Genomic DNA, 20,886 nt, shown 5'->3' with positions numbered 1-20,886 from the left:
GTTACCCATATCAATATTACTTACATATGTCAATGACCATTAGTGAACACCATTACTGAGCCGGTATGCTAATTACCATGAGTGAACACCATTACTGAAAATCCTTAAACAGAGTGACCCTACTAGTCTACCCAACACTAGTGCATGATATTCTTCATCATATTCTACATCCTATTCCACTTTTATTACCTGGCACTGAAAGCTACTTTCAATGCAGTGATCGTCTCGTAAACCTCAGGAAATGGGTAACAGTAACATGCAGAGAATAAAATGATCTAGGAAATATAATTCTTGGGTTTGCTTACAATTCTTCTCCATAAGTCTGAGGTAAGAAGCACTGAAATTTTACGTAGGGCAGCTGCTTTTCTTACCCACCTACATTTTTTTTTTTAACAGTGTAGAAAGGACAAATTTATGACAAGTATTTGAGGCAAAGGAGTTAAGAGGCCAGAAGGATCACAATAGTTCATGTGTTCTAATCTCCTGATACGAGAGATGAGACCTATGGAAAAGAGACTGGCCCAAGATGTCACAGTGAGTCAGTGGGACAGCGTCAGGCCAGCAATGCCTCTGAGGGCTGGACACCTGGATTACACTACAACACTATCTCTCGCAAGAACATGATGACTCTACATGCAAAAAAAAAAAAAAAAAAAAAAAAGTATGCTTTCTAAACTTAATGGTAAGCTTGAGGATACCATTTCACCATGGTACCCTATCAATTTTTCTTCTCATTGAATGATATCCACATTTCTCAATATTTCAAACATTAGCTGGTGCATGAATGAACTTTGTTTTTTGTTTTGTTTCATTGAGGCAGACTGTTGCTCTGCCACTCAGGCTGGAGTGCAGTGGTGCAGTCATGGCTTACCGCAGCATGGACCTCCTGAGATCCTCCCACTTCAGCCTCCCGAGTAGCTGGAACCACAGATGTGTTCCACTATACCTAGCAATAATTTTTCTTTTTTTGAGGTCTCACCACATTGCCCGGGTTAGTTTCGAACTTTTGGACTCCAGCAATTCTCTGACCTCAGTCTCCCAAAGCGTTGGGATGACAGATATGATCTGTAATTCCAGCTGTATTTTTAAAATTTAAATATAGTAGTTAATGTCTTTTAGAGGAAAGAAGCAACTTAGTACTTTGACCCCCAGAATTAAATTATAGATGTCATTGATATGAAGACCAAGATGAATAAAAAGTTAATAGATTTAAATAAAAATATCAGGCAAATAATAATATGGATAATTTATGTATATAGTAAAAAAATCACAAAGATCCTCTCTGATGACTGAAGAATGGAAAGCTCTCAAGCGAGATGATTTCTAAATGCCTCTCTAACTTTGCCACGATCCTAAGGCTGACTAGGAAAGAAATGGGGAGTCAGAGGAGGTTAAACACCCATTTTCATTACTCCTCCCTGCTGTATCTTTTTAGCCTCTTTCAGCGAGTCACTGGTGTACACTGTTTCTGTTTGCTCTTGTTGAATTATAACAAATGATGCTCACGGCCAGAATGGAGTAGAGCCAGTTTCAAGGCTCATACAAGTTCAAAGTTTAATGGTCAAACCTTAGAACCAAGTAAGGACTGAGAGCAGAGCTGTACAGTACTGTCAGAAATCCGGAAGAATGAAATAAAACATGACTAACATCAGAGTCAGCCTTAGGAAGAGAACTGGGATAAGGTCATTAAATTGAAACTGTTTCTGTGATTTTTTTTTTTTATTGTGTTGGATATTGTTTGCTTTTTCTTTTTAAGTATTTAACCATTTTTGGTGGGAGCTCTAACCACCGACAGTACTTTGTCACTCATCTTCACACACCAGGAAGAGGTATGCCTGTATGTCTTCACGTGGACTATTTCAGCATTTTATATGGCACGGGTCAGTTAGTACAGTGGCAAAATCCTCTGAACCTGGATGGAAAAGAACAGATTTTCCACTACCAGTTGTGAAATCCGTTCTCTATCAAAGCCCTTGGCCCTAGAGGATTTAACAAATGCCTTCTGTCCTTGACCATTATATCATTTCCATTATCTCTCATAGTATACACTACAAGAGTGTATAGTATATAGTGTGTAGTAGGCACTCAATAAATATTTGTAGATGGATAAATCTGGACAATTAAAAGTACAACAGGGCCAGCTGCAGCGGCCCATGCCTCTAAACCTACCACTTTGGGAGGCCAAGATGGGCGGATCATGAGGTCCAGAGTTCAGGACCAGCTTGACTAATATGGTGAGATCCAATCTCTACTAAAAATACAAAAATTATTCGGGCATGGTGGTGTGCCCCTGCAGTCCCAGCTACTCGGGAAGCTGAAGCAGGAGAATCACTTGAACCTGGAAGGTGGAGGTTGCCGTGAGCTAAGATCACACCACTGCACTCCAGCCTGGGCGATGGAGGGAGATTTGACTCCAAAAAAAGAAAAAGTACAACAGATGCCTCTCAAGTACACCTCCACAAATGTTCAATCAGTCGCTTTGCTGACACTCAGTTAATTATGCCTTCTGACAATCCTAATGTCACTTCATAGTCTGGAAGGAGATGCTTATCTGGGTGTTTTAGAGAAAGTTGTGGGGAAAGTGCAAGTTGGGGGAACGATGGTGGTTTGAAAGGGAAGAGGAACTGAGTTCATGGCTGGGCTTGTGTGTTAATATCAGAAAATGCATAATTAGCACTTGTAGGTTCAGGCACCAGGACCAAACTGAGACTTTCTTTTTAGCACATACAATGTGAGCCCCACCAGTACTTTCTCTCCCAGAATTTCAAGTTTGTTTCCATGGTTAATAAGCAAAGGACATTCAATTATGGAGTAGAAAGCTCTCTTCTGTTTTTCTCTTCTTTCTTCTAATAAAGGGATTGTGATCCAACTGCAACTGAATGACTGGGTGTCTGCTGTTTGTATCAAGATGGTATGAAACACCAATCCTGGGTGATGGTTCACAGTTTTGAAGAGGCTTACTTTAAATTTTGCTATGGACAACTCAAATAAACATATGAAAAGAATGTTTCTTTCAATGTGATTCCCTGTCCATCCAACCAAATTAGATTAGAACAGAAGAAAACCGCTGTGGTACGAAATTGTCTTGTGAACCAAGGACTACAGATGAAACTCACAATTAGAGAAAATGTCATCCAGAACTTGAAAAACAGAATCTTAGCCAGGCACTCTCTTCATTGACCAGTTCAACCTTTAAATTTCACGAAGACACATGCAAAAGAGATCAACTCCAAAGGCTTTAATCCAATTTAAAGTTAAGTTTAACACATGTAGCAACCATGTCCTACTCTACTTTATATATTCTCCAGTGCCCTTAAGTGATTTTTAAAAAAAAGGAATGAAAAAGTCTGAGTTATACTCTGTGGCTCTGTCACTAACAAATTTGAGACCCTAAAAATCTCACTCATTTTTGGCTGGGCGCAGTGGCTCATGCCTGTAATCCCAGCACTTTGGGAGGCTGAGGCAGGCAGATCACCTGAGGTCAGGAGTTCGAGACCAGCATGGCCAACATGGTGCAACCCCATCTCTACCAAAAATACAAAAATTAGCCAGCATTGTCCTGTAATCCCAGCTACTGGAGAGGCTGAGACAGGAGAATCTCTTGAACCCAAGAGGCAGAGCTTTCAGTGAGCTCAGATCATGCATGGGCACTCCAGTCTGGGAGATAAGAGTCAGACTTTGTCTCAACAAAAACCAAAACCAAACAAAAAAACCTCACTCACTTTCATCATCTCTAAAAATGAAGAGGTTTTCCTAGTGTCCTAAGGTACCCTCCAGTTCTAACGTTTTATGATTCTATAAGGTGCTAAATAATTATATTTTAAATGAATGATTTCCTCCCTGAACTTTACCATGTCCTATTAAAGAAATGTGATTGTCTGCTCACAGTTTTCATTTGTTAGTTCATTAATTCATTAACATTTATTAAACATCTCCGATGTGCCAGGCATTATTCTAGGAATGACAGGACCACAACAGTGAACTAAACAAAAACTGCTGCCCTCACTAAGACTTACATTTCATGGAGAAAATAGATGGGAAATATTACAAGAAAATTGGATACAGACACTGAGATAAAAGATATTGGGAATCTCTTTTGTTCTTTTGTATAAGAAAACTTAGGTTCTTCTGTATTTAAAAATACATACACATAGTTCCTAAAAAGTTATTTATTTTATTCTTTTAAAAGGCAATGTGTTCTTATGTTTGATAAGGTAGATCCAAGGTATGAGATCACAAAAGTAGCAGGCCCAACCTCCGTTCTCACCTCTGTAAATAGCCCTGCCATTCCTCTTCAAGCCATCAGAGACTGTTCATTAATCAGAAAGAAGATTTTGACCACAGAATTCAAAACACACCGAGTTGCACAGCTTTGAATGAGTCATTTGGGATTCAGTTTTCTAGAAAATGAAGGGATTTCCCAGATAATTTCTAATATCACATTCTTCTTTACTCTAAGTCTGGGATTCCAAATCAATGCTTAAGAACACACTAGCCAAATTAATAAAAAATTAATGTAGGCTAAGATAGAACACATAAAATGCTCAGGATTATTATTTATTTAGTGCTGTAAACATATACTACTCTGAACAAACATTACCAGAAGTCACTACCACAGAAGAAAATATACCTAACATGTCTTATTAACTAGAAAACATTCAACTCCCACAGCTCAAAGACACCCTAAACAAAAAGTTGGAGAGAAATGAAACCAAGAAACCCATTTTTCCCCCAAAATCAATACCACCTTTTCTCTAAGCCACTTACTGTCTAATTTTTCTTCCATTGTGGTTTTGGGGTTTTTCATTAATTAGGTCATTTATCTGTGAAAACAAGATCCACTAAAGGCAGCTGCCCACCTGGCGTCATTTCCCAGTTTGTAATTGACAGGAGCACTTTGGAAACCATTTTCTTGTCACATAATAATACAAACAATGAAATACAAATGACTTTACACCTCTCGGCTGAGATCCTCCAAGCACTTTACAAAGCAATCACACGGTTCCTTATGCAGATTACAAAGCTAAAACATGGAGTATGTTAACTCATCTATCTTACGGCCCATGACCAATTCAGCACATGGTGTTAACAGCACAATGGGGTGAAAAGCAAAAAGAATTTAAAGTCAGTAGCCCTGTGCCCTGGTGCAATTCTGCTACTTACCTGCTCTATGACTTGTGATAGCAGTGAAGAGCCCTAGGGAGTGGAGAGTCCCTTAATCACTGAAATCTTTCATTTCTAAATATCCCAAATGGGAATAAACACACTGTCTATTTTGTAGGACTGCTGTCTTGCTCAAGTGATATAACAAGCAGAAAAGTGCTTTAAAAGGCATTATATAAATGTTAGTTGAAATCATATAATAATAATGATCATCTAGGGGTAGACCTAGAAGCTGGATACAAGATGCTAACTTTCAAACAAGTTGAGATGCCCAAGTCACAAAACATCAGAGTCTGACAGCATTTGCGAAATTGAATCTCATCATCCATCAGTTGCTTGAGTACCTATCAACATTTTCACCAACAAGGGATTATTAGATTCTGACCTAGAATTTCACAAAGACTTTCTTCCCTCTGTTAAAAAATATAATTTAATTATACTGAATGGGAACTGGCCAGACTCCTCTCACTTGCCTTTGTTGCTAATTTTCAAATCACAAATATTAAATCAAATTCCCTTTCCACATGACAGTCTTTCAGCAGCAATTGGAGCTCCAGGCTTTCCTTACTTCCTACCTTCAACTGCATCTCAAATCATGGTTTCTAGTTTCCTAAGCATCTTAGTCAAGTCCTCTGGACATGCTCCCTGATCAACTGGTCCCACTAGCACAGAAAGGAAATGGACCATCCTCCCCACTGTTTCGTTTGTTCTGTTTCTATTCATGAACATTCACTGACCCTCCATTTTCATTTTAATTGAGAAGATGCCTAGGCACCAAATACAATGAGCTGGCATTACCAATAAAGTGATCAATCATGCACTTTATTCCTGTTCATGCCTTTCTTCTCTCAAGGCTTAGCATATGCTAGGTCCCTGCTGCTTCATGCCTTCCACGTTTGTCTAGCTATCGTTTGAAAAATGAAAGCCTAGTTCCACTAAGACAAACTCCTAGTTTTCTGCCAAAATTCTCAATAACCCCAACTAACTCAGAGATGAACAAAAAGTTTTCTTAGATAAATGCGAAGTTCTGTGAAGAGAATTTACCTAGTGCTGCTCTGAAGGATTCTTCAAATAGTTCACTAAATAATTTTAAGGCTCACATCCCTGTTTTTTTTTTTAAAGAAGGAATAAGACAATACCATATAAACAATGTCAAGATAATTACAGCTCCATGCTTAAAATTGTACTGTCAGATATTTCCACTCCATCCCCAGATGCATTACAACAGCCATTTCGAGAGATACTGTCTTCCAACAGTGTTGTCTTCAGCCATAGGGGCTGCCAGAACATTATTATCTGGAGAGAATTATGCCACAGTCACTGATACACATGTATGAAAAGCTTCATATACAAACATGCTTTCTCTTACAAAATGAACGAAAGCACAAAACTTGGGGGTTCTGGGTGTATTACTTAAGGCTGTGGGTGTATCAACCAACACAAAAAAGTCTTAGACAATTTCAAAGAGATGTCTCAAGGTTCTCTGCAGACAAACTCAACGTTACTTTACTTTAGCTGCTGAAAACTGTTTGAAAAAGACAAACTTCAAAGCTGGCAACTAGCCCCATAGATACCCCAGTGTTCTGAGAATAATACCTTTCTCCCCTATTCATTTTAATGCTCTATTTAAAAATTTTCCATTTTCTATTATAAGTTCGGAATTTAAATTATAATAATTTATAGTTTAATTCTCAATGTAAAAATTTCCATTTTCTATTATAAGCTCTGAATTTACTCTAAATTATAATAATTTACAGTTACTTCATCACCCCTGGTTCTTTCTAAGCATCTATCACTGGAACGGAGAGCCTCCTTTAGTATCAACATATTTTTCTAGTTGTTCAGGAAAACAGCTTCCTCTAAAACGGAAGCACTTGAACCAAGGCTTCCTGTCAATGAGCTGGGCTAAACACCCACTGTCCGGTTGATTGAGTTGGGTAAGAATTTTCTCCTACCTCGAACTTTCTACCATTTCCTCCCTTCTCTCTACAGGGTAGTGTTCAGGCCCACTGAAATGACATCATTGTTAATGGAAAGACACACATCCATGGTAAGGAAATCTGTTGAGGCCAAAACTTAAGTCCAAGTAGACGGCAAATGCTCACAGTATAAAGACTCTATCTTCCCTGTAGAGATATAGACTCACCCAGCTGCTTTATCATGGTTCAACATCTGTGGCATCTACCTAATGCTGTAATGCAACAGTCACAAGTTTTAATGAACATGGGCAAAAGAAGGTATGGAAACATGAAAGCTATCACCTTTTCAGAATAAATTATAAAGAAAAAAAACCAGCTGAGACAGTTAAGGATTTCTGTTTGTTACATTTTATAAAAAACGTGAATTGAAAAAACAAGAACTGTGGCTATTGGTGATTTGCCTTCTCCCAAGGTGAAGAGAAGATCTACAGTCTGCAAACATGGCTGATAGGGAGGTATCGGGTAGATAGTCTTCCTAATGTATGTAGCTCAGCCAAGTCACAGCAGTTAATTCAGGATGTTAAGGATGGGTGAAACATACCAGTTACACTGAAGTTCAGACCATGAACATGTGATCTTGGGCAGAAGCAGTCTTTCCATCTCTCACTTAAGATCATAACTTCATAAGGAAAAGTTATGACATGAGAGAGAAACAGCCAATTCCTGACAATCGCAGGAACTGCATTTATATACCTTTCTGTAATGGTAATGTATCATAATAGACATGAGATCAAAAGAGGGAGGCCAAATTCTGAAATTATTAGCTATGTGACCTTAAACAACTCATTGAGCCTCTCTGACTCTCTATTTCCCCATCCGAAAAATGAAGACATCATCACCAGATCTGCTAGTCATGTTGTGCCTGCAACTTGGCTTTTTAAACATATGGAGCTCTAGGTAAATACCAGCTTTCGTTATCACTGCCAAAACTGTCCTCAACTCACCAGCAATAGGAGGTGTATGTTTGGTTAAAAAAAAAAATAAGAAAAAAAGATAAACAATAATGAGAAATTTCAGAGATCTACTGTAGTCATTAAAACAATAAAGTTGAGAAGGTACAGAAATGGCGCTCTCTCTACCCATCCTGGGAAGGATTCTTAAGATAATTCATTTGTGACAGGTTTCAGTACATTTTTACAGAGGAGAGAAGTCCTTGTAGTTGTTGTGGTTATAGCATCTCTAGCTGTTTTAACCCGAGGTGATTCTGCCTCCCCACAACATTTATTTCTATCTCTGTTTCTCTACATCTTTCTATCACTCATCCTTCTCTCTCTTTCTGTCATTCTATCACTATTTCAAAATAAATTGTAGACATCATCACATCTCACCCTATACTTCAACAAATAGCTAATAAAAATAAGATTTTCCTAATCACAATGCCATTAACATAATCATGAAATTAACATTGATGTATTATCTATCATTCATATTCAAATTTCTCTGTTTGCTACCAATCCGTTATAGCTTTTTTGTTTTTTTTTTAAAAAAAATCCAGAATTCAATCAAGACAGATGCCTTACATTTGAATGGCATGTCTCTTCAATTTCCTTTAATCTAGAACAGTGTTTGATAACCTTGACAATGTTGAAGAATTCAGGACAGGTGTCTTGAAGAATGTCCCATCATCTGGATTGTTTTACTTCCTAGTGGTTGGATAGAGCTGAAGTATTTTAGCAAGACTATTGCCTAGATGATGCTGCCGGCTGCTTACCTGCAGTCAGTTGGCCTAGGTTAGCCTGTCCTATTATTGGGGATGTTAAATTTCATTAGCTGGTGGAAGATGGCTTCCAGGAGACCTCCATTATAAAAGTTCCTTTCCTCCTTTGTACTTAAGTCATCTGTGAGGTGATCTTTGGTGCCTCTCCCAATACTTTTAGGCATACAATAATTATAATTAAATATAAATAAAACCATTAAGAGTGATGAGGGGCTCCGTAAAGAAACCATAGCTATAAAAACATATTCATCCATCATTCTACTTATGAAAAAAAAAAATAGTGGCTTGGAAGCAACGCAACATGACCACAAAGGAACTCTCTGTTGACATCATTTATTTACATTTTGTTAACTCACTCCCTAGTGCAGCTTGTAGTCAAGCAGGAGATCTATGACATGAAAGCACTTAATTACCTTCAGTAAGTCAGCTATGGTTTAAATGAAAATTCCAGCATTAAACAGGCAAAGCAGTAAAGAAAGAGTAGGTGATGGGGTTTTGCCAGGGCTGAGAGGATAGTACTACAAAAAAGAGAAGTTATTTAAGGAAAGTGCTTGACAATGCTGTTTTCAGTCTAGAATAGGCCAAAGGTAAAACTCCGATAGAGAGCAGAAGACTTTATCTGTCGCTTTTGGGTCAGGCCCTGCTGATGCAAACACACTACCATGTAATCTTTCTGTTCATCTTCAGCTGGACTTACTGACCCTCACACAGCAGCTCAGTCACACCTGACACAGTGCTGATATCTGCACTGAAATCCTTGACATCTGTGACTCTCGTCTTTCCTAGGAACCCATGAGCCCCATGAGGACAGATCCTCTGCATTTGGGTGTCCCTAACACCCAGCACAGTAACAGGAGCAGAGAAGGTGCTTGAGAAATGTTTAAAGCATGGAACAATAAAGGAGAGTTACATTCACAAGTCAAAGGACTCTTATTTCATCTTGCTGGTAAGAGGTAGAGCGGCCATTCAAATCAAGGCATCCTGCCTTTAGAGCCCACGTTTCTAACCACTGCTCATGGAGCCCTTTTCATGGCATATGATCTCAGTGTGCAAGGGCTCATTATAGACAATAAAGTTCTTAGCCTTTAGCCAAACACTGAAAGCCTTCGCTAGACTGGTCCTAACCTGCTACTTCAACCTTATTTCCCAATATTTGCTACTGCTCACGTAGACACTTCACTCCAATGTTCCCTGTTAGGTCAAAATTCCCCTCCTGAGTAATCACTTCACTTCTCTCCTGTCTTCTTACTCCCAAATCTCAATTAGCACAGTTTTAAAGACTTACTCAGAGGCGAACTACTCCATAAACACTTTTCCATTCTTCTATCTTGATTTTCTCTCTCCTGTTTCTGAATTCTCAACGAACACTTGGTGGACATTGCTTAAGTCTCTTGTCACTTTCTGTCTTGTGGTGATAATATAACATCACAATCCTCTAAACATACCCTATTAGACTATAAGGACCTCAAAGGTAAAACCCCCATCTGCGCCCACCACCATCTAGCAGAGCAGCCTGCATATTATCATAGGCATATATATATATTTTTGTTTTCTACATAACGTAAATTTTCTTTAAATAATCCTGGCCTCAACTTATATTTTGTTAATTCTGTGTACTTAGAAGGGAATGTTCATCTCTTATTTCCCATCTGTCCAAAGCTAATTTCCACCATAAACGCTCTTCTAAATAAATATATAGGCTGGCTAGCTTTCCTCATCTTTTACAGTGTGGTGTTTAAATGTACAAATCTGGATTCTAATTCAATTCTACAATATATTAGCTGTTGACATTAGGCAAATTCATATTTTTGTGCCTTAATTTCAAAATCTGGAAATGACAGTAGTATCTACTTCACAGGGTTACATTTTCCAGTAAGATTTGAAATGAGTTAATTCCTATAACATAAATAAAATACAGTGCTGCCATATAATAAGCACTCAAACGTTAGTCATTTTTTCCAGATACTCAAATGGTTAGTAATCCCCATTGGCAATGATTATTTACCAATTGGTGACGTACGTTCTATTGTTGCTAGGAACGTAAATTTAAATCAAGTGTTATTAATGGATTTTTAATAAGCATATCTTATTATCTTAAATAAACTACAAGCCCCAAGAGCATGGGAGAACTTTGAATATTGAGCATATTCTACATGCCAAGAACTTGGCTAAGGGCTTTCTATAAATATTTCATTCATTTCTCACAACAACAGTATAAGCTAGTTATTATTCCCATATTACAGATAAAACAAAACAAAAATGAAGATTTGGAGGGAATAATGCTTGTTCAAGTTTTCTAAGCTACTAAGTAGTAGAGCTTGGACAGTTCTTGAAGGCAAAAATAATAACTTATATCTGTTTCTCAGTGTTCAATATATTGAACAATTCATTCATGCAATCTCCATCTATGTTTAGTTTTCTTTGTGGCTATATATTTGGTTGCTATGATATTTGAAGCCTAAATACTTGGTAAGTCGGCTTTTCCTTTTTAATAGGGCCTAATACAGAGACCTGAGTTTTCACTTTTTAAAAATTTATCTTAGACTCCATTATAAATCCTCCTCACATGGCAACGACAAGAGCTTCATATACTTTTAGCATATTTTGATATAACTAGAGACTTCTGTGGATTTTTTATGTTTTGTTTTGTTTTACTCTTCTCCGTGCATTGTTGTTAATCTCCATCCATTTGTCTTTAGCTTTACTGTTACATGTCTTTGGATTATGATGTGTAAATATTGAACTTATTACTGTTGAAAGAAATGCTACAGAACATTTGCCTCAACCATGGATATACTGAGGTGGGAAATGGGGCTCAGGCAGATAGCTAAAATGTCAGTATTGCTTGGCCAGCAAGGGACAGAGAAGAGACTACAGATTTTTTTTTTTTTTTTCCCCCTGAGATGGAGTCTTGCTCTGTCACTCAGGCAGGAGTGCAGTGGCACAATTTCAGCTCACTGCAACCTCTGCCTCCCAGGTTTAAGCAATTCTACTGCCTCAGCCACCCGACTAACTGAGACCACAGTATCCACTACCACATCCGGCTAGTTTTTGTCTTCTTCGTAGAGACAGGGTTTCGCCATGTAGGCCAGGCTGCTCTTGAACCCCTGACATGAGATAATCCACCCACCTTGGCCTCCCAAAGTGCTGCGATTACAGGAGTAAGCTACCATGCCCAGCCACAACCAGATGTTTTATTCCCACTCTGTGCTCTTTTAACTAAGTTACGCTCCTACCAAATACAAATAAATGACAGGTTTTTCATATCTGAATACCTCCCACTCCACCTACTGTGTGATTTTGGACTGGTGTGGTCAGTTTACCTGTCATTACACATCCTACATATACAGGAGCAAAAAAGACATGAAAATAGAAACTATTTGAAGAAGCGAAAATCCTGTGCAATTTTCCCACCTCTTTGCCTTTACTAATACTGTTCTCCAAATGTCCTTTCTCTGTATGTCCTTAAAGCTGTGCTACTCAAAAAGGTGGCCCATGGATGGGTGTCTAAGAAATGCTTATCACTTTGGATGAGACAAGTTCGGGAAACAAAGAATAAGTATTTAGAAACTAGTATAACAATTTAAAAGAGTAATCAGTGAACGGTTGACTCTAATGATAAAATTTCATCTTCCATTTTATTTTACATCTTTTATTTCCCTAGTAATTAATTTTAACTGACTCTAGAAAAATACTGTTCTCCAAGAGACTGGTAGGAAAATGGTCTTCCACCACAGAAAATGTGAAAGGCACTGGTTTAAAGGGCTCAGATTTGAGTGCCATCAATTCTTCTACAAAGTATTCCTGATGCTCCTAATAAATAGAGCTTTTAAAACTTACAGCTGGGAGCGCCGGGTGCGGTGGCTCACGCCTGTAATCCCAGTACTTTGGGAGGCCGAGGCGGGTGGATCACGAGGTCAAGATATCGAGACCATCCTGGTCAACATGGTGAAACCCCGTCTCTACTAAAAATAAAAAAAATTAGCTGGGCATGGTGGCGCGTGCCTGTGATCCCAGCTACTCAGGAGGCCGAGGCAGGAGAATTGCCTGAACCCAGGAGGCGGAGGTAGCGGTGAGCCGAGATCGCGCCATTGCACTCCAGCCTGGGTAACAAGAGCGAAACTCCGACTCAAAACAACAACAACAACAACAACAAAACTTATAGCTGGGTGTCATGGTTCACGACTGTAATCCCAGCACTTTGGGAGATTGAGGCAGGTGGATCACCTGAGGTCAGTAGTTGGAGACCAGGCAGGCCAACATGGTGAAACCCTGTCTCTACTAAAAATACAAAAATTAGCTGGGCATGATGATGGGTGCCTGTAATCCCAGTTAGTTGGGATGCTGAGGCAGGAGAATTGCTTAAACCTGGGAGGCAGAGGTTTCAGTGAGCCGAGATCATGCCAGTACACTCCAGACCAGGTGATAGAGCAAGACTCTGTCTCAAAAAATAAAAATTTAAAAATTTAAAAAATAAAATATAACTTACAACAATTAACCTAAGCCTTCTCATAATTTTTATCACTTTCTTCCTACACTAGTAATTATTTGTATGCTTGTCTTATCTCTTCCTGAACAATTTTAACCTCACTGAGGACAGGTCATGTGTCCTCAGACCTCACAATTGGCATACAATCCATAAATTTGCATTCTATTCATGGACTGGAAGAATTAACCATTCAAAGTTATTCACAGATTTGAAGAGGGGAAGATTAAAAATACAAAGAAAACATCACTTCTTGAACTCAGATAGAAAAAAAGATTCAGAGTACAGTCTGGAAATTAGATATTAGACAATATCCAATTCCACGTTTTTTACATGAATCTTTAGACCAGTGAGAAATGGGAACATACACAGAAATCCTATTTCTGCCTAATGGGAAGCTAATAAATTGTTAAAAAAATAAGTGTTCTTATTTTTTATTTTTTTGAGACAGGGTCTCACTCTGTTGTCCAGGCTGGAGTGCAGCAGCACTATTATAGCTCGTTGCAGCCTTGACTTCCCAGGCTCAGGTGATCCTCTGGCCTCAGCCTTCTGAGTAGCTGGGATCACAGGCACATGCCACCACACTCAGCTAATTTTTGCATTTTTAGTGGAGACAGGGTTTTGCTATGTTGCCTAGGCTAGTAAAAAATAAGTCTTTTTTTTTTTTTTTTTTGAGACGGAGTTTCGCTCTTGTTACCCAGGCTGGAGTGCAATGGCGCGATCTCGGCTCACCACAACCTCCACCTCCTGGCTTCAAGCAATTTCCCTGCCTCAGCCTCCCGAGCTGGGATTACAGGCAGGTGCCACCACGCCCAGCTAATTTTTGTATTTTTAGTAGAGATGGGATTTCATCATGTTGACCAGGATGGTTTCGATCTCTTGATCCGCCCGCCTCGGCCTCCCAAAGTGCTGGGATTACAGGCGTGAGCCACCGCGCCCGGCCAAAAAATAAGTCTTAAAAAATAAAATTTGTACCTAAAGAAACTCTAAGGACCACTGAAATTTTAGTACAATCTAAGTAGACATCACATTTATGGCAGTCTTGCAGTGCAAATCCCGCAATTACTTAGCTGTGTGGGCCTCTATATCAACTCCCATGCATCTGTACTCAAATACTTTACCAGTAGAGTTGACAATACTTCCAATGACTAAGCAAGGAAATCGGAACAAGATATTTACTTTGGAAGTCAGCTCTAGACCCCACTCACCAAAGTATTCATCAGCAGGTGGATTTTCCATGTCATACAGCATCTTTTTGGTCAGGTGCTCAAGCTCATCCTCTGGGCGGAATGAAGGTGCAATAGGTGAAGGCCCCAGTGGCCCTGTATGTCCGCCCTGAAAGACAGAAAGCACACAGTCCTTTAACTGCAACCTAGGTCATCAACCAAGGCAGTCAGCCTGCACAGGCAGTGATTGCACTGGAGAGGAAAAAGCACTAGACGTGGCTGGCAGACAGGAGACCCGAGTTTGAGAATTAGTTTTATCACTTATTCAGTGGCTAACCTTGGACACATCTCTATTCACTTGGCTTATCTAGGTGAGTCATCTATCAGGCTTTAGAAATCCATGTTTACAATAGGAAGAATCTATTTGGTTCAACAATTACTAAGTGATCACTAGGTGCTGTTATATATTGATAAGAAAAGGAAATTGAGTCTTTCTTTCTTATTAATCTTACAGTCAAGTGGGAGAAACAGGCTCATTAATAATTAGAGAAAAACAGCTTTTCTGCAGAAAGAGCACAAGCAGGGCATAAGGTGAGACCTCTCGCTTAGCACTAGATGGACTTCCTGAAGAGACACAGCAGAGCAGGCTGGGCCTGACTCAGCTAAAAGGGAGAAAACACACAGGTAGAAGTTTCTCACACTCAGGTGAAAAAAGTCAAGTAGCATAAAGAGCTTCTGGAAGTTGTGTATTTCTGGACCACATATAAACTTTGAGATAGGAAATGAGATAAATCTTATCGGGTACAGGAGTCCAGAAAGTGAACCTTTTGGTGCTAGTTCTTTTGTTCTAGTTAAGGAAGTTGAGTAATTTCATTTTTCCAGCACTGCAAACAGCCAGATTTCAAAGAGTGATGATAAGTCAGTAGCATTGGCAATGGGTTGATGTTGAAATAGGGCGGTCAGAGCTAAGCTATGAGGATGCAAAGACATATAAAGCGACATGGTGAACTTTGGGGCCTGGGTACAGCCACGTTGGCCAGGGGGTGAGGGATGAAACTGGAGACAGTATAAACTACTTGGGTGATAGGTTCACTAAAATCTCAGAATTTACCGCTGTAAAATCCATCCCTGTAAGCAAAACCCGTATGTACCCCCAAAAATACTGACATAAAAGAATAATAATTAAAAAATGAATGGGTCGGTGAGTCAGAGGTATAGCAATGTAAGAGAATCAAATATCAATTGAGAGAGTACTTAAGATAATCAATGAAGAATAAAAAGCATGTAAAAAAAAGAATAAAGGCCAGATACTAGATTGAAAGTAGTTTTGTGCTATGTGATTAAAACGGAATTTATTACATTTTCCTTTGCCTATACATTTGACCATTTCTAATATCTCACCCCAACATTCTTAATAAAAGTGTTATAAAAACAGAAATGCTATTACTAAAATTTAGAACTGATAATCACATCCACCATGGGTAATAGACAGGGATGTGGGTTGGGAATGCTCTCGCCTTTATATTTATGCATTCTTAAAATAGATGGCCAAGAGGTTCTCAGAATGTTTACAAGAATAACTTCAACAAAACAGAAAGCTGCATATTCATTCTCCTATTATCTTCACTCTACCAAAGGAGTTCTTGGATGTGAAAATCCTGTAAAGTACAAATCCCTGAACACATGTTATCATTCCCAACATTTACTTCAGCAACTCCAAGATGGGTATTAATCATTTGTGTGACATCTAAAGCATTCGATGTCTTTTAAGAAAGTTGATTGATACATATTTGGCCTTTCCTCCAAAACAATTTTCATTTTTTTTTTCTTTTTGGTTTCCCAAAATGTAGATATTTGAAGTACTGACACACAGAAGGCTGAAAAGGTCAAAAATATCTTACGTTAGTCACTAACCTTAGCCTGAGATTTTACTGCATTGTTGAAACATTTGGATTAGAGATTAGAAAGTGATGAGTAAACTATGGCATATGCTCAGGTTACAGACAAAAAAAATTGAGTTGCTTGCCTGGATCTGAAGAACCATTATGCTAATCTCCTCTTTGTGATTCAGGGAAATTGAGACTCCCCCACACCAAAGATCAGGGAGGGCTAATTATGGTAAAGTCAGACAAGGGCTCATCTTTGACTGATTTACTTATTAGCAAACATTAAAGATTAAACTTAGGGCCTCTTCTGAACTGTACACCTTACCCGTCTTATGAGTTTGGTACAAGGGTTAGAGGAGCTACTGAATTAGTTAGTTATTCTTTTGTTTATTGTTTTGTTCACTCATTGTTCACTCATTCTTACAGGGTCTAGTTTGTGTACCTTCTGTAAGAACCTAGGAGGTTCTTATGGAACCTAATATAAAGATATTTTAGATGCAACGTTTGTTTTTGAGAATATTGCAGTCTAGTGGGGTTAAGAAACATGCACAAATAATTAATTATAAAAAGCACAGGTCAGGCGCAGTGCCTCACATTTGTAATCCCAGCACTTTGGGAGGCCAAGGCTGGTGGATCACTTGAGGCCAGAAGTTCGAGACCAGCCTGGTCAAAACTGTGAAAACCCCTCTCTACTGAAAATATATAAATTAGCTGGGTGTGATGGTGCACACCTGTAATCCCAGCAACTCAGGAGGCTGAAGCATGAAAATCGCTTGAGGCTGGGAGGTGGATTTTGAGCCAAGATTGTGCCACTGCATTGCAGCCTGGGTGACAGAGAGACTATCTCCAAAAAATATATATCTAATATCTATATATCGATATATAGATTTAGCATAGTATGTTGATAGGTGTCTGCATAAACATGAACACTGGATGAATGCTTGCCAGTATTGTTAAACTTTAAATTGCATGTATGCTGCTTGCTTCCAGGAAAATTGTGCAGAAGTACCCACACAAGTGAACAACATTAAATGACCAAGGCTGGTCACAGTAGCCATATTTGAGAGGAGGAGCAAGGACTAACAAGGTAAACTAACCAGCAAAAGAATCACCTAAACAGACAACGTTAGATCCTTACATTGTAAATCTATGTAACATGACTGCAAAGATGAACAAGAAATGTTTCACAAACAAAAAATCCAATTACAGAATAGGAAAGAGAAACTACTGCTTATTTACTGATCTATATAAAGACCAGGTGTCCAAATGTTAAAGGAGATTCTTTCTGGCAGGTGGAATCCTAGGGGGCTTTCACTTCCTACATTTGCATCTTTATTGTACAGCATGTAGTTATACTTTTGTAATCCATGAAATACACATTTTTTAAAACATGATGACTTCAAGTGATTAAGATATGCTGGATATGACTCACTATCCTGGAGCAGCCTTCCAACCCAGGCCAAGTGAAGGACTCTGAGAGAAGCAAAATTTCAGAGTTGAGAAGTAGTTTGGTATAAGTGGGAAAAACTGCAAGTTGTTCAGTATTTTGGGCTTGAGAGGTGGAAAAATGGGAAGAGTCAGTCATGCTTCCATGCCATGCTGACTTGTTTAGGGCTTTTCAGTGAGCCAGGGGCTCCAGGCCTTGGGTGAGAACATGGACAACTATGGACAACTCTCAAAACTAATGCGTTAAACTGTCTTTTGATAAAAAAACAAAAAATCCGTAATAAGGTACACAAAATTAACTTAGAATTTCAAGAAGTTCACAGACCACAGGGAATATATCTGCATATTCTCATTTAGGAACATCCAGACATTAGAAAACATGATAGGTACTTTTAGAAGAAGAATATTCTAATTAGATTTGGAACGTTTTCTCTAGAGTAGAGGGTGAATGGGAGAGCAGTGAGACTGAAATGAGATGGTGACTTTAGCATAACATATTGGTGGCCAGAGATAAAGGGATACATTATATGGCAGTTTCATTATGGCTAGAGACAGAGATTTGACTATGACCTCCGCTTGGCATCCTTAGGTGACCTTGTCAACCTTTTATAACTTTAGTTTCTCTTCTGTCAATGGACTTGCCAGTGGTACCTCACAGTCTCTGTAAGAATTAAAGTGGGATAACCCACATTTCACGACAAATAAGAGTTTTACTAGTTTCAGACAATTGTAACCAAGAGGATGTCTTTGAATCTCCCAACCCGCGCTGTGAGGGAGGCGATTATTACGGTTCAGGTAATGGAATTGATAATGAGGATGGGAAAGTGATCTATACCTTTTCTTTAGGCTTGCAATACGGGGAGATCTTGAGCCCAAAATATGGGGTCACCTGTCTCCTAGTGCCGTGCATTTCTTCCCCAACCAAACAATGCTTTTCATAAAGTGCTAGAAAAGTATAAAATGTTACCTCTAAAAATAATGGTGCTAGTTGTTTTGATTAAGCCAAACAACTATTAAAGAAAACCTCATAATTCCTGCCTTCACTCTTATGATGGACCCTCTGAGAACAGACAAAATTTACCGTTGTCTCAGCCTAATATCAGTTTCCCTTTCAATATAAACAAGGCAGCAAGAAAGCCGATTCTGTCCTTTATAAATCTAAGCCAGAAATTTAGATTCTACCCTTTGCACTTACATTTCAAGTATAAATCTAATTTCAAAGTACTTACCTTGTCAATATTTCACAGATTTTGAGAAAATTGTATCATTCTTTTTGTTCTCTGAATGCTCTATTTGCTTGCTATACTGTTTCTGAGGTAGCACTTGGAAAGGCTATTTTCTGTTAGAGAACACTCGTTTATCTAACGCTAATTATGGATTCCTGTTATTTCTTATGATGAACGATTCTGAGAGATCATTTCTTCCAGTATTTCTGAAATTTATTTGGCTAGAGCAGGCATCCCCAAACTACGGCCCGCGGGCCGCATGCGGCCCCCTGAGGCCATTTATCCGGCCCCCCGTCGCACTTCAGGCAGGGGCACCTCTTTCACTGGTGGTCAGTGAGAGGAGCACAGTATGTGGCGGCCCTCCAACGGTCTGAGGGACAGTGAACTGGCCCCCTGTGTAAAAAGTTTGGGGACACCTGGCTAGAGAATACCCTCCACCCCCACTCCACTGCTGTCACTAACCCAGTGCATAATATTTAACACCTGTGGAATACGTAATGGGGGAAACACAGGGTTCCTCAGTTAAGAGTTGTCTCTCACACCAAAGAAGACAGCTTAGGACTTTCAGTGTTCAAGCCTAGAAGCAGTACCCTAGTACTACTCTCACTGACCTCATCAGAGACGTACTCTAATCTCTCTTTCTCAGTAGTGTTTAGGGCTCAATATCTCCTGAGAAAAATCAACAACTGTATCCAACTTATTTGCTAATAAGCAATTTCTAGCATATTGTATGGGTAATGAAACACGACTGAGTATTCGTGATGGGAGGTGCTGAAAGAGGATGATTTGTGTTATTTTGTTTTGCATTTCTTGAAAAGTAGAAGTTGGAATTGTACCAGCAACATATTCACTGTGGCCTATTCTTCACGTTTGCTTGACCCTTTTCAAGATGCCTACTTTCAGAGATATGAAATCTCAAATGTCTATACAACAGCCCTGTATGACATGTAATCCTATTTCTAGATGAGAAAATGGAGACTTAAGAAGATAATTGAGCAACCTTGCAGAGGTACCACTGCTTAAAAATGGCAGAACATTGAAACTAGAGTGTGCTGAGTTGGGCATAATTCTACACTGCAATGTCTCTCAGGGTTCCAATATCATTATCTCTAAGCCTTTCTAGCTCTCTTACTCTGTAGCAGTTAGGATTTTAATCTGAGTCTATTATCCAAGCAAAGATTTCTTTTTTTCAGAGTGAAGGTTTGCTGCTAAATAGCAAAACAAAGACATTGTGAAGCAAATGGAAGCAAAACTTTTCTTTTTTAAAAAAACGGACATTGATACTTGTAAGTATCAATCTTGATCACTAATATGTTTGGTTCTGAAATACCAAAAGCTCTTACTAAAGACAAATTAACATTGCGCGATCCATAGGTGAGTTACTGAGCAACAGATATTAGAGAACTCCATCAAAATTGTCTTAACGTAAATTTCCTAAGGGATTGCCAAGTGCCAAGAACTATAATTATAAAGACAAATTATTCGGAGACCCTGTCTCTAATAACTCACAGTTTAGGAAGAAAGAGACATGAAAATAGGCAATTACAATACAGTCTAAGCTCTAAAACACAGGTATGAATTCAGTGCTCTGAGATGGAAGAAGGCTGCCAGAAAAAGATGACCTGTCAGTTTGATCTTGAAGAATACACTGAGAATCACTAGATGGAAAAAAAAAAAAAAAGAAGAAAAGGAAGAAAAAAAAAAAGATATTCCAGAAGGAACATGCATATCTAAAAAACTGTTAAGAAATTAGAGGAAAAACAGAACTAGGATGATAAAAGAGAAGTAGGATATGGTCAATACCAAGATTGTTTCAA

General features: G+C 38.8%; 1 protein-coding gene across 15 annotated transcripts in view; it reads right to left on the bottom strand.

Annotated features, from left to right (window-relative positions):
• Positions 1–20,886, bottom strand: part of LPP (LIM domain containing preferred translocation partner in lipoma) — a 736,333-nt gene that overhangs the window by 167,826 nt on the left and 547,621 nt on the right. For all 15 annotated transcript variants that reach the window (XM_074404687.1, XM_074404694.1, XM_074404689.1 and 12 more), the window contains one exon: positions 14,554–14,680. In XM_074404687.1, coding sequence (XP_074260788.1) covers positions 14,554–14,680 — 127 coding nt within the window. The remainder of the gene's footprint in view (positions 1–14,553; positions 14,681–20,886) is intronic.

Source organism: Saimiri boliviensis, chromosome 8 (assembly GCF_048565385.1).
Source record: "Saimiri boliviensis isolate mSaiBol1 chromosome 8, mSaiBol1.pri, whole genome shotgun sequence".
In the NCBI taxonomy this organism is placed as follows: domain Eukaryota; kingdom Metazoa; phylum Chordata; class Mammalia; order Primates; family Cebidae; genus Saimiri; species Saimiri boliviensis.
The sequence above is the reverse complement of the archived record's forward strand: the minus strand, read 5'-3'. Positions and strand labels throughout refer to the sequence as shown.